This window comes from Rhineura floridana, chromosome 1, assembly GCF_030035675.1.
Source record: "Rhineura floridana isolate rRhiFlo1 chromosome 1, rRhiFlo1.hap2, whole genome shotgun sequence".
In the NCBI taxonomy this organism is placed as follows: domain Eukaryota; kingdom Metazoa; phylum Chordata; class Lepidosauria; order Squamata; family Rhineuridae; genus Rhineura; species Rhineura floridana.
Window position 1 is genome coordinate 151,138,733 of NC_084480.1, and position 14,916 is coordinate 151,153,648.

Consider the following 14,916-nt stretch of genomic DNA (forward strand, 5'->3'; position numbering starts at 1 on the left):
TAGAAGAGGACAACAAAAAGAGAAGAACAAGAGTCCTATTCCAAAAGATTAGAGAAATGAAAGGGAAATTTAAACCAAGAATAGGGATGTTGAATAATCAACAGGGAAACACACTGACTGACCGAGATGAAATAAAAGGAAGATGGAAGGAATACACTGAAGAACTCTATAAAAGAGGTGCCAGGATGACAGATTCATTCATGAACCGTATGATGAAGAACCAGAAATGTTAGAATGTGAGGTGAAAGCTGCTCTTAAAATACTTAGAAGAACCAAATCACCAGGAATAGATGCCATACCAATAGAGTTGCTACAAGCTACTGAGACTGAATCTGTCCAAATTTTGACTAAAATTTGTCAAGAAATATGGAAAACTAAACAATGGCCACAGACTGGAAGCGTTCCATATACATCCCAATTCCAAAGAAAGGGAATCCCAGGGAATGCAGTAATTATCAAACTATTGCCTTAATATCCCATGCAAGTAAAATAATGCTCAAGATTCTACAACAAAGGCATATATGGAGCGAGAAATGCCAGACATCCCAGCTGGATTTAGAAAAGGAAGAGGCACCAGATGCGTTGGATAATGGAACGGACCAAGGAATTTCAGAAGAAAATCACCCTGTGCTTTATAGATTACACCAAAGACACTGAGTGTGTAGATCATGAAAAATGATGGAATCCTTTAAAAGAAATGGTGCCACAGCATCTGATTGTCCTGATGCGCAACCTATATTATGGACAAGAGGCTACTGTAAGGACAGAATATGGAGACACCAATTCGGTTCCCCATTGGAAAGGGTGTGAGGGATGTATTTTATCACCCTATTTATTTAATCTATACGCAGAACATATCATATGGAAAGCGGGATTGGACCAAGATGAAAGAGGTGTGAAAATTGGAGGGAGAAATATCAATAATTTAAGATATGCAAACGATACCATACTACTAGCAGAAACCAGTAATGATTTGAAACGAATGCTGATGAAAGTTAAAGAGGAAAGCACAAAAGCAGAACTACAGCTGAACATCAAAAAGATTAAAGTAATGGCAACAGAAGATTTATGTAACTTTAAAGTTGACAATGAGGACATTGAACATGTCAAGGATTATCAATACCTCGGCACAGTCATTAACCCAAATGGAGACAATAATCAAGAAATCAGAAGAAGGCTAGGACTGGGGAGGGCAGCTTTGAGAGAACTAGAAAAGGTCCTCAAATGCAAAGATGTTTCACTGAACACCGAAGTCAGGATCATTCAGACCATGGTATTCCCGATTTCTATGTATGGATGTGAAAGTTGGACAGTGAAAAAAGCAGATAAGAGAAAAATCAACTCATTTGAAATGTGGTGTTGGAGGAGAGCTTTGTGCGTACCATGGACTGCGAAAAAGACAAATAATTGGGTGTTAGAACAAATTAAACCAGAACTGTCACTTGAAGCTAAAATGATGAGGTTATCATACTTTGGTCACATAATGAGAAGACCTGATTCATTAGAAAAGACAATGCTTGGAAAAACAAAAAGAAGTAGAAAAAGAGGAAGACCAAACAAGAGATGGATTGATTCCATAAAGGAAGCCACAGATCTGCCCTTACAAGATCTGAACAGGGTGGTTCATGAGAGATGCTCTTGGAGATCAATGATTCATAGGGTCGCCATAAGGTGTAATCGACTTGAAGGCACATAACAACAAAAAACAGTATCTGAACGTTTCTCTACGTGCAAGCCCTGTGATGTGGAGGTATCCTTTAGTGTCATTTTTGTACACTATACAGTATACACACTTCTTAACATATAGTTGAATTGTAGCTGAATTATTGTGAATGCCTTTTTTTTTAGAAATTGAATTTTAACTTTTAAAAAATAGCATTATTCTGACCTTGGCTTGCCCTAGTGCTCTGATCTAACAGTGCCATATGGCAATAAGGGGTGCTAAGATTAATTCTAGAATGCCTCCTAATATCTCAGCACAGTTGAGTGAGTTGTGAGTGCAGGGAAAGGGCCATTGCAGCATCTGCCTTGCATGCAGAAGGTCCCTCAGGTTCAGTCCCCAATGGCGTTCAGGTAGGAGAGATGCCATCAGGGACTGAACCTGAGAGACCTCCTGGGACAGACTCCTGCCTGAAACTCTGGAGACAGTCCTGAGCTAGATGGACCAATGATCTGACTCAGTATAAGGCAGCTTCCTATGTGAGTAGGAAATCCTGCTGAAATGTTTATTTGCAGTGCTTTGCAAATGACAGGAAAGGATGGATTCAACCCCCACACACATACACACACACTTTTTTGTCTGTGAAAACATTAGATTAGCCAACAGAAACAGCAAAAACTGAGAAATATTTCTCAGTACATTTTGTGGGAGATCCCAAGCTCTGATACTATCCATATAATCTGCCTATCAAACATGATGTGTGTGTTATGTTCCTTCAAGTCAATTACGACTTACGGCGACCCTATGAATCAGCGACTTCTGTCTTCTCATGCTGTGTCCAAAGTATAATAACATCATTTTAGCTTCTAGTGACAATTCTGGTTTAATTTGTTCTAACACCCAATTATTTCTTTTTTGCAGTCCATACTATTAATATAATCTGCCTATCATTAACATGGTAAACCTGAATAAATTCTTAGGATTTACTCAAACAAATTAAAATAAATCAAAATTTTATATTTTTATATTATTTGGGGGGTTGCAATATTGGCAAAAAAAATTTCTTTGAAAGGAGTGGGGCCACAAGGGAGGAGGAATGTAGTTTGAGTAGGAAAGGGAGGGGCATGGACCCACTGATACCCTGTGCCTGAGGGCCCCCAGAAACCTGGAGCCAGCCCTGATAAAGGATTATGATGGGGTGAGGATGGCAGCCAGCCCTGCTTGAAAGGGTTTACTTTCTTCTACTTTGTTTTGAGGTCATGCCTGTGTGTGCAGTGGGAATTAGTGAATTCAGGTACGAAACCAGGGTATGGCAGCTATTCTGATTAAAGTTGCAAACACTTAAAATACAACATCCTAGTACTTGGCTGGGAGTTCAGGCAATTGCACCAGAGATCAGGTCACTCTATGTTGCTAAGTCAGAATTCCAGGGATTTGCAAAGACTAGGCAATGGGATATCTAAGATGCAGGAGTGGGCATCCAAGAGGCAGGGTCTGTGTGGGCATTGGCATGTGGGGAAGAGGAGTGGAAGAACTCCATGCACCACTATGGGCACCACTGGCTGACCATTTGCTACTGGGCCAAGTTCAAGGTTCTAGTTTTGGTATACAAAGCCCTATACAACTTGGGACCAGGATACCTGAAAGACCGTCTTACCCCTTATATACCCAGTCGATCACTGCTCTCTGCAGGTGAGGGCCTCTTGCAGATACCATCTTATCAGGAGGTCCATTCTGCACAACATAGGAAACGGACCTTTAGTGGGGCGGCACCTACTCTGTGGAATTCTCTCCCCTTAAATATTAGGCAGGCGCCATCTCTGTTATCTTTTCGGCGCCTATTGAAGACTTTCCCCTTTCAACAAGCCTTTTAAGTTGAGACCTATCCCAGTATGCATCTGTGTTGGAATTGGTTTTTAATACGTTTTTTTAAAGACTTCCCCCCCAAACATTGTTTTTTTTAACCCTTTTTAAAAAGATGTCTTTAAAGCTTTTTAAAAAAATGTTTTTAAAGTTGTTTTAATGTATTTTATTGTCTGTTTTTATGATGTTTTAAAGTGTTTTTAGTAATTTTGTTTGCCGCTGTGGGCTTCTGCTGGAAGGGTGGGATATAAATCAAATAATAAATAAATATCTCTCCTCTCTGTCTAACACAGGGGTGATGCAACAGTTCGCTATCTCGGAAGCTACCCTCATGGCCTGGTCTTCCATGGATGGTGAGGATATGAGTGTTAATTCTAACCATGAGAACCAAGCCGGCAACTACAATGGAAACTACCAGGAGATGATGGAGAACCAGGGTGAGCATTGGCTTTTCCAGCTGGTCTTCTGGGAGGTGGGCATAAGTCCACAGGGAAACAGAATTCTTTGGCAAAGTCTATTGATGTGGGCCTCATGACTTTTCTGTGGAGGCCAAGGCCATACTAATTGGTGGTCGGGGGAGAGAATCCTCCATTACCCAATGCTGAACACTATTGACATTGGTGACCATGCCTTTCCCAGTTACTCCTAGGGCATTCAGGACATCCTTCTGCCCCATTCTAGCCGTTGCAGGGAGAGTATAATGGCTAAGAGTGTTAGCTGTACTCTTAACATCAACAATGAACACACTACTAGATGGCCTTAAGCAAGCCACTGTCCTCTGTCAACCTGAGCTCTCTCCATGTCTCCATCTGCAATTTGGAGATGATGATGATGATACTATATGGACCTATATTATATGGATATTGTGGGAATTGCTGAGCTAATGTCTCAGCAATAAGAGATTCTTAGATAATTCTGAGGGATTCTGAGTTAATTATGATAAAATATTAGAAACCCACTCCACTGTAACTTGGTGCTGCTCTTACAATGTGGCTGCCCCTGTTCTGTGGAGCAGCAACCTTGCTGAGATACAACGGGCCCCCATTATTTGTACTTTCCAGAAACAATTGAAAACATTTTTTATTTCAACAAGCATTTCCAGCTGAGTAAAAGGTGTTTGTTCTGTGTTGTTTTAAAACCTATATTTTAATTATTATCCTATAATTTTAAAAGCTGTTTTCTTTGCCTTGAGATTTATGTGGTAGGCATTTCCTAAATTAAGAAAATAATGTATATAAACCCTAAAGCACTACATAAATGCTAGATATTACTTCTACTGCTGTTCTGATTACTTCTATCCCAGTCCTATCTGAGCTGTCAAACCTCTCACTGAAGGGAACTGAGGCCCAATCTGGGTCTCAAACCTCTCACTAAAGAGAACTGAGGCCTAATCTGTGCCTAGTCTTCACTACTTCAGACTAAAGGTGGGAGCTCACATGACCAAATGTTCTTTCAGGCAACCCCCCCCCAAAAAAAAAACCGCCCAAAAGCTTTCACATAGGAAACTACAAGAATTTTAGCCTAGTCTTCTCTCTGGCATGATAACTGCTTATGTGGAGATAAGGAGAAAGGTTCAGTAATGTGAGTCTCTACCTGTAATCTAAAGTAGTATGCTCTCTAGGCAAAGGTTTACAACTTCAGTGGAACCAGGTCATTGTTGACTGAGTCTGGTAGATCAACTGCAAATTCCCTCACAAGGCATTGATGGAGTAAAGGGGGTTTGCCTCCCTGCCTCACAACCAAAGATTCTTGCTTAACTTTTTCTGCTCTGCTCTTTGTGTTTGGTTCCTTAGAAGTGCTCTTCAGGCGTTATAAATAGTGTTCATTAAATACATTCGGGGGGGGGGAGTATCACAGCATATGAGTTCTGCCCCTTATGTCACCTTCTAGCTTGTGGGAAGTGACTGTCTGAAGCGAGGTAGCCTTTTGTATTCATGGAGGCTCCTCACCCATTTTAAAAACCCTGATTTTTCCATGGTTTTAAAATACACAGGGGCCTCCATAGATACAAAAAGCTCTCTGCCTGAGTTGACAGGGTAACAAAAATTTCACCCCCCCCCGGAGTTCGTTTAACCCTGTTTGTAACATCTGGACATGGTTTGACTCTCCTTCCTTTCTGCTGCTTTTATTTTTCTCCCCTTCCCTCCCTGCAGATCACCTGGCCCAGGCACAGTATGATAGCTGGCCTCACTCCTATGTCTCTCAAGGCATGTATTGCCTGGGTTCCTCCGACGCCTGGGAGACCAGTGACCAGTCCCTCATTGCTTCCCCAGCAACTGGCTCCTATCAGGGCCAGAACTTTGAAGAGTCCCAGCCCAGCTTGCAGGAAAGTGTTCTGATCCAGAACAACCTTATCCAGCAGCATCAATTGCAGCAGCAACAGCAGCAACAAGGCCTTCTCCCAAATACTGGCCTTGTGGATGTGTGGCCTGCTCAGACAGTTCCTAGTGGGGATGTCAGTGCTGATTCCAGCACCTTTGTGGGAATTCACACAGAAGAGGAAGGCAACCCCTTGCTGGAGAAAGCCCCACTATTGAACAAGAAGCCCTCGCCAGAGGAGGACGATGTTGTTTGCCGGGATCTGGAGTCTCTTTCACCTCGGGAGGAGCCAGAGCCTGCTGTTCTCAGCCGCAAGGTCTCCGATGTTACCTCATCGGGAGTGCAGTCTTTTGATGAGGAGGAAGGTGAAGCCAACAACTGATGCTGCCATTGAGGAACCCTTTGCCATTATGCATGGGAAACACGGGTGGGGGAAAGTGATAGGGAAACCCCTCTCCAGCTCCTGAAGTCCCCCAAGCACACGAGCACACTTCGTTGTTTTTTAGTTTTGTGGCAAAGTAAGCCAAGGACCAAAAGTGCTGGGCAGTGCTAAGTCCTCCTCTCCTCCTCCTGCACACGTTGGACTGAGCCTTCCAGATCTACTGCCTTGGACATGCAGACACAGAGAGCTCAGGGAATGCAAGACGGTGGCATCGCATCGACTTCACTGACTGTGTGGATACAGGTTGTGCTGGTAGCAGGGATGCTGCTTTAGGGACACAGATTCAGACTTAATTCGGCACCTGAGAAGATGCTGAACTACATTCCTGTTTGGCTATTGGACTGGAGGATCTTTCAGGATACAGGGAAGAGGTTTTTTTTAACTGTGGCATTGTGGAACAAGAATAGTGAGAATTTGCAACGCAAATGACAACCCCAGGCCTAGTCATAAAGTGAGGTGCTATCTGGAGAGACACTCTGCACTTGAGGGCTAGAGGACTGTGATGTGGAGGGAGTGACTGTGGATATAGAACATAACCTGAACCAGAATGAGGCTATGTGGGCACCAACTATCCTATGATGTGGACAGAGCTGCTCTATGAGTCCAGTCCAAATCTCATTCTCCAGCATGTGTGCATTGTTCTCTGCGGAAATCGTCCTTATTAACCCTGTAATCTCTGCCTGGGAGCTGGAGAGGGGTTTCTTCCCCTATTTAATATTGAGCACTGCATGCGGGCTTGGGAAAGGGGAGGGGGTCATCTGCCAGTTTTATATTTTATGCAAGCATGGAGTCCACTCTTTCCAGTTGTGTGCAGGGAAGACTAGGCAAAGAAACCAAGGAAAGCAAGTATGTGTGACTTCAATATCACAATTTTCCAGTTTTTCTTAAGATTTATGTTGCTCCCCCTCCCCAATGATTGTATTTCCAAGTAACAGTTCCTGGAGCAGAAGCTAACAGAGAGAGTATAGCCTGGGTGCCACCTAGTGTGAGGTAATACCCCTTTCCTAGCATGACCAGATACTACGTAGTGCCAAAATATTGATGAAGTTGAGAAGGGAAGAGAGTGATTTTCCTCATTCCATTAATCTCTCTCTCTCTCTCTCTCTCTTCTGTTGACAGTAAATATTTTTGAGGCCTCATCTTGGTCAGGAATGAGGAAAGGGTTAGTTGAGGGTTGTTAGTTTTGCAAGGTTTTTTGGGGGAGAATTTGTAAATGATGATAAAGGCATGCTTTTGGAACATACCCTTTGGTCTAAAGCTGTCCCTCTTTCTCAATTGTTGCTTAGTAACAATAGACAAAGGGGTGGTATTTTATCAGTATAAACAACATATTCATATCCTCGCCCAAATCTCCAGCCATCTGTGAAAAGAAAAATGGAAGAAAAGAGTGGTGTGAACAGTTACCTTTGCCAGGGCTAACCAAAACCATGTGGATTCATTGCTGAAGTGGCAGAAGCTTATGTTCTGATAAGGAAACTCTTGCCAACGGTGATCTGATTAAAGGAATCCTTCAGGAAACAGCCCTGTCTCTGCTCCTCTCTGGAAGTACAACTCCAAGCCTAATCTGTTCTGTTCACCTGATCTTCAAAGGTTGCTTGCCACTAACCTATTTTCTGCAGACTACTGGCTACAAGACTGAAGAGTAAACCACGCTGCTTTTCTTACCCATCTGGGCCCCTTCATGTAAAGAAAGGGTGTTTGGTCTAGAAGGTAACTTCTGATTTGCATTTAGATGTCATCAGGAAGGTGAACAGGACACTTACGTTCATGTACTTTTCGAGAATAGAGGGGGATCTTCAGTTGATAAATTTCAGAAGCCAAGAGGGCTCAGTCTTCCCTCTCAATTGCACTTTCCTTGGAAAATCTGTTGTGACAATGGGCAAGTGCTCAGGCAGAATAATTGCAGCAAATGCATGAAAGTAAAGCCTTATGGCAACTCTTCTCCACCTTATCTCCATTTCCTTACTCTTCCTAGCTCCTCGAGAGGGGAGGCTGCTCAATTTCTGAACACGGGGAAACCATCCTCTCTTTTAAAAATATGTTTACATGCTACAGTGCCAACCTCTGAGGGCTAAGAGGATTGGATACAGCACTGCTCTGAATGTGAGGGTGAACCCTCATGTTCCTGCATTTATCTTAATTGCTGCTTTCTGGCTGTCAGTCATGGGGGAATTCTGCTGGCATGATGATGCTGAAACAAGAAAGTGCAGAGGTGTCTTCTCTGCAAATGAAGAATTAATGAATTCCAGTTACCCCAATATTTTAGAGCCTTCGGTATAACCAGAAAGCTTTTAGATGCCCCCAGTATCGTGCGGGTGGGGAGGACGGGGTGTGTGGAGATTCAGGCAGCCTGCTGCTTCTTTCCTCCAAACCATTACGCTCCATGTGCCTATCCAGGACCAGGACTAAACCTGGATGTTTACGGTAATTCTGTTTCAATGTAAATCTATCCTGCTGTCATCTTGGCACTCACTGGACTTCAGACAAGTGGCTCATCTTGTCTAGATCTGTTCTTTTCTTGTCTGTCTTTTAAAAAACAAAACAAAAATGCAAGCATTTGTTAATATTATGTAACACAAATGTTTGGGAGATGTGTATTTTTCTCTGTCTGAAAGGTGGTATATATTGAGCAGTATTCCCCACCCTTGGGTTCCCCAGATGTGATGGCCTACAATCTCCATCATCCCCTAGTTAGCCAACATGGCCAATGGTCAGGGAAGATGGGGGCTGTTGTCCAACAACATCTAGGCAAAGCTGGTAGAGAGAGACATATTGTGTGGAATATCATAAAGAAACAACAGGAGAAACATTTTGTTCTTTGGGGAGAACCATAGTGACAATTTCTATAGAGTGGAATAGTGAATCACAACTGTGCTGTAGCATTCTACAGTTAGTTACTAAAAAGTCCTACCAACACCCCCCAGAAACCCCCCCAGACTGTATTCTCTATTAAACTGTACAATTCCTGGGGAAGGTTTCTAAATAAACATTATTATTTTAGGACTATCAAACTTAATTTTAACTTTTTTAAAAAAGGGGTCTTGCCTTATAAATCTGAAATCTTTCCTTCTAATATTTAAGAGGTGGTGGTGGTTCAGCTCTGTCCTCGTCCCAGTACCAAAAGCCTGCCTCGGTAGGGAGAAATTTTCCTTGTTTTATACTTGGCCTCAGATTAGAAGCATTCTTAAACTTCATTCCTCTGTTGGAGTCACATTGCAGGGTCTCAAATGGGCAAGGGACTTGGTTCATTGGGCCAAACTTAGAAGGAATGGCTGTGTTAGTCTGTTTGTCAGCAAACACAACAAAGAGTCTTGTGGCACCTTAGAGACTAACTGCATGTATTGTGGCATCAGCTGAAATGAATGAGAGCTGCTCAAAAGCAATTCATGATGGAGTGTACCCAATGTCATCAGCAGCAGATGAATTGAAGATGCAGACACTATTAAGATAAAGTGGAACAGCATGTGGCAAGGGCAGATCTGTGCCCTCCAATATAAATAAGTCACTATCAGTGAAATGGTGGTAGGTGGTGTTTTTATCAGTGAAGCAACAGATAGGTGGATAATGAGTCCACCTCTACCATTTCTGCCCTCCCGAACCCCTCCCTCCAAGATGTTTTCTCCATACCTCACTTTATTTCTGGTCTTGGAGCATTGCTGAGAGAGAAGCAGCTGTTTGTGTGTGGGGGAGCGATGTGGGGGGAAAGTGGCAGGTTGGGGGAAGAGATTCAGCACTGCATTCCAGTGTTTGAACGCCCCAGCCTGCTGTGTAATTCTTGTAAAAAGCTCAGAAAGGGAGGGACACTTTGAAGCTTTACTTGTTTGGAGAACTTCCAATCTAGTTCAGCCTTTCCAAACCTTTGGGTCACCAGATGTTGTTGAACTATCGCTCCTGTCAGCCCCAGCCAGCATGACCATGGTCAGGCATGATGGGAGTTGTACAGTCGCATCTAGGGACCCAAAGGTTGGGAAAGGCTGATCTAGTTCAAAGGATGCCATGTTTATTGACTCTCACGGATTCTAAATTAATGTGTTCACGTTAAGTAATATTTAGTATTTTGCTATGGTACTTGAGTAATGTACATACATCACATTTGAATGGTGCGTGCATTTGTTTTTAGACGCTCGGTCTCTTAAAATACACTTGAGCTGCAAGAAGGATTTGGCCCTCAATGCCAGCTGAAACCATGCAGTTCAAATATGTGACACATGGCAAATATATTTTGTATTCCCATATTGCTTCTGTACAATTCTAGGCAGTGGGCTTTAACTAGTGGATGTTGAACATACTGATTGAATGAACTTTGGTTTGTGGAGTAACATCAGTAGAACTAACCATTGTTTGCTCATGTGTAAGACATTATTCCAGAGTGCCTGGAGGCTTATCCACAAAATATCTGATTATAACTCTCTTGCATATAGAGAAGCTATATTTCAAATCATTAGAAATATCCAGTTGTTAATGAAGTAAAATCCAGCCCTGTGTTTTCATGACACGGGTGTTTGGTTTCAGGCCATTAGAAACAATTTTTTAAAACTTTCATAGGAATGCAGCAGTACCATGGGGCAGAGCCTAATGAGCAAAGAGCAGCATAACTGTACGACTCCACAATCCACCCTGATGCAATATCACAATGCTGACATAGCCACATCTGTGTTAGCTAATTTTATTTCAATGTTTTTTCTTCAGTTTTAGAAAATTTGCTCGAATATATAGTAAAAGCATTGCCAGAGTGTCATGGAAGGACAACTCTGTAAAGTGTCTTGTCATAAAGAGTGGTGATGGTGCTTCCCAGTTTGGGGTGTGTGTGTTCCAGGCTAGAGACATACACTCCCCCTTCCCGCACAGCAAGAATGCGCTCATTCCCATGAACCTTCATCACCACCCCAATTGGTCTCCCAAGTACTAGAAGAGTTGCAGATCACACCAAGCCTTTTGTGGGCTTTTCAAGCAGCCGCAGGGGTCAGAGAGCTACCTAGCCTTGCTGAACGCTCGCACTTGGGATAGTGAAATAGGAAATGTAGGGATTAATTCCAAAAAAAGGGAACAGATTTCTGTCCTTGAAGCCAGAGGGTCGGATTACATGTGATGTTTCTTTTAACTTTAGGGCACCTATAGGGTCCCTAAATTTGATCAGAGTGCTGCTGGGAGAAGTACTTAGTCATTCTTCCTTTCAAATTGATCCAGCAATGGGGGGAAAAGTTATCAACTGTTTTCCCTTCTGAGGGGAGAAGCAGATGTATGAGTTGTATTTGTTTGTTTTCTAGAAAACCAGTAACCTGCAGAGAAAGGGTTAAGCCAACTCCCTCCACCCCATGATTCCAATAAAATTTGCAGCTCTGCACAGCTGTGCTTTATAAAAAACATAAAATACTAAGATATTTTATTGTGCCTCCTTCATGAGACCTAGATTAGGCCTGAGTGCAATGCCTCTATCATTCATGATTTCCCATTTCTCATCTAGTGGCGTATTGTTAAGCAACATTGTCGTCTCTGTTTTCTTTAGCAAGGCATTTAGCTTAACCAGGGTAGTTTCATCTGGCTGCCAATGGGGAAGCACACCCAAGGTGACCCGGAAATCTTAGACATTCTGCTTCAGTATGTAGAATGTTTAAGAATTTTCCTTAGTGCTCAGAATATTTCCTTTTTCTGTTTTGATTTTTTTCCAGCCTCAACAAATCGTCAGGGTGGCTTACATAAGGTGGCTTGCATGGGTAAGGAATACAAAATAGTTAAAATGCACGAAGAATGCATATTAAGTATAGGCAGCATAAAATCACATGGCAGAGTTTAAAAAATGGCAGCTGAGAATCAAAAAAAGCCTAGAAAAACAAAAAACAGCATTTGCCTGGCACCAGAATGACATTAATGTAGGTGCCAGGCAAGCCTCTCCAGGGAGAGCATTCTTATAGCCATTATGATAAACTTACAAGGTAAGCCAATATTCATAATCCAAATTTTACCCCAGGGGCAGATGATGCTGGGGGAATAGTGACTTGCCCAAATGATATTGAACATAGAAAGTTGCCTTATACTGAGTCAGACCATTGGTTCATCTAGCTCTCTTTTGTCTGCACTGACAGTGGCTCTCCAAGAGTTCAGGCAGGAGTCTTTCCTAATCCAATTTGGTGATATTGAAGATTGAATCTGGGGTCATCTATCTCCTGACCTATGGCCCTTCCTAGGATTTAATGGCTGAGATTATATGTAAATGCAGGACGTCTGAGCTGTCACAGCACATTCTCCTAAGCAAGATAGTATGCTAGTTTATTTGGCAGTTTACCCTTGGCTAAAGCAGAATGAGCCTATGGTAATTTCCATGTCTGATTGGCAAACTGGGAAATGGGATGGCTTATACAGAAAAATTTCAGGCTTTAGTAATCTAGGTGTCCAGTTTCAATGTGAAATGAAAAATGGACTGCCTTCAAGTCCCGACTTACGGCTACCCTATGGATAGGGTTCTCATGGTCAGCAGTATTCAGAGGGGGTTTACCATTGCCTCCCTCTGAGGCTAGTCCTCCCCAGCTGGCTAGAGCCTGCTCAGCTTGCCACAGCTGCACAAGCCAGACCCTTCCTTGTCTGCAACTGCCAGCTGGGGGGCAACTGGGCTCCTTGGGACTATGGAGCTTGCCCACGGCTGCACAGGTGGCAGGGCACATAACCCCTGAGCCACTCGCTGTGGGGGTGATCTTCAGCTGGCCCTTGACACCCAGGAGACATGAGCGGGGATTTGAACTCACAGACTCTGGACTCCCAGCCATGCTCTGCTCCCTACTGTGCTATACCAGCTGTCTAGTTTCAATGTAGTTGACAGAATAACCCAGATCTAATAGGCTCTGATGGCCCTGCTCAGTCATTCAGCCCACATGTGCTGAATTACATGAGGGGAGGGGAGGAGCAGGGCTGTGGAGTCTGTACGCCAGACCTTCGACTCCAACTCCTCTATTTTTCTACTGTCCAACTCCGACTCCTTCATAAATGGCAAATGTATATTAACTAGTAATAACAAATTTACTGTAGTAAAATGGTAGCACAAGGCATTTCATCACCACCACGTGAATCCAGAGCTTGGAAAAGTTACTTTTTAAAACTACAACTCCCATCAGCCCCAGGTGTTTCTTCCCTTGATCCAGCTCCCAGGGCTGCATGTATTTAGTCCTGAATGCAGTTCATAAAGTTTGTGTGTACATGTGTGCGCCAGCCATCCCACTTTTCAGAGGTCCCTAAAATTACTCAAGTACTTTTCAATTGACATAAACTAATTTGGCCCAAGTTGAAATGAAACCATCCCAATTCCCTTATTGGCACAGCTTGTCCAGCAATTGCTAATAATGCCATTCAGCATGGAAAGAGGGGGGTGGTCTGGGTTTAGATTCCCCCTCCTTCTTACCAAACAGTTGATCAGGGTGCTTGCTGAAAACTGGGAGGTTTTTCTACATAAGTTCCATTAAAATGAACCAATGCTGCACAAGAGCATAATGGATCCTGTTAATTTCAGTGCAGCTTGTGCTATGCTCTCTAATCCAGGGGTTCCCAAACTGTGGACCACCAGTGGTCCGTGAGCTTTGTTCTAGTGATCTGTGGCATATTCTCATTAAATATTCCCATTGACTTTTAATTATATTTTATTCCTTTTATTTGTTATATTTTCATTGTATTACATTGTATGGAATGCATATCGTAATACATAAAAATACAATATAGGAAATAAAAGAAGTAACAAAAATTAAAAACCATACAGCATCTAGCAAAGAGAATTACATTTGCTACAAGAGAGAAAAATAGGTATGTGGTCCACAAAGACCCTCAGCTGTTTAAAAGTGGTCCATGGGGGGGAAGTTTGGGAACTACTGCTCCAATAAGATTGTGTCTTATGTGGCTCAGGGTACGGTCTGGAGGCACATGAGGCCACCTCCTTGTTGAAGCTGAAGAGGTCTGGGTCTGATCAGTGGCTGGATAGTGGCCTGGGTGGGAACCATATGTATGCCACATTAGATTCCATGATAGAAGAAAGATGGAATATAAATCGAAAATAAATAAACATGATACATTAGTTGAAGGGTATCATTTGGAGTTTTCCACTGCAGGAGCTATCGTATATGTTCCTATCTTGGACCTGCTTACTATGAAAATAATTTTCTATAAGAGTTGGGAAGCCTCTGTAAATAAAAAGAACCAGGTGTTGCATAAACAAGTATTTTGTGCGTTGTTTGTGTGGCCTATAAACGTGGGCTGTGGACCGTTCCATCTAGTGGCAGACAAAGTTGGAAGCTGGTTAGTGACTCTATCATCCTTTCTTTTGGGTATCTTTGTATGATCCAAAGCCAGTCCCCAGCAAGCCAACCCATGGCTGAGCTGGTGCCCTCATTTCATACTTTTGTAGCCATGTAACAAATAAGTGCTAAGATGGCAGGTGGATGTGGGTGAATTGGTTGCAAAACAAGTGATCCTCTGCTCCCATTTTCTGCCTAAATGTCACATTTTCATGCATAAAATCAGCTCTGGCACTAAAGGTTTTGCTGTGGCCTTACTCTGTGTCTAATATGCAGGAGTGGGGGATACTTGCTGAACAACCACTTAACCAAGCACTTAAGGTTTTTTTTTGTTTTTTAAAAAAATATGAAAACTACTT

At 42.7% G+C, this 14,916-nt stretch overlaps 1 protein-coding gene across 2 annotated transcripts in view; it reads left to right on the forward strand.

The window, feature by feature from the left end:
• FAM131B (family with sequence similarity 131 member B) overlaps nucleotides 1–9,308 on the forward strand; it is a 64,246-nt gene extending 54,938 nt beyond the window's left edge. For both annotated transcript variants that reach the window (XM_061626387.1, XM_061626449.1), the window contains exons 6-7: nucleotides 3,817–3,960; nucleotides 5,677–9,308. In XM_061626387.1, coding sequence (XP_061482371.1) covers nucleotides 3,817–3,960; nucleotides 5,677–6,224 — 692 coding nt within the window. In that variant the 3' untranslated portion in view covers nucleotides 6,225–9,308. The remainder of the gene's footprint in view (nucleotides 1–3,816; nucleotides 3,961–5,676) is intronic.
• The last annotated feature ends 5,608 nt before the right edge of the window (nucleotides 9,309–14,916 follow it).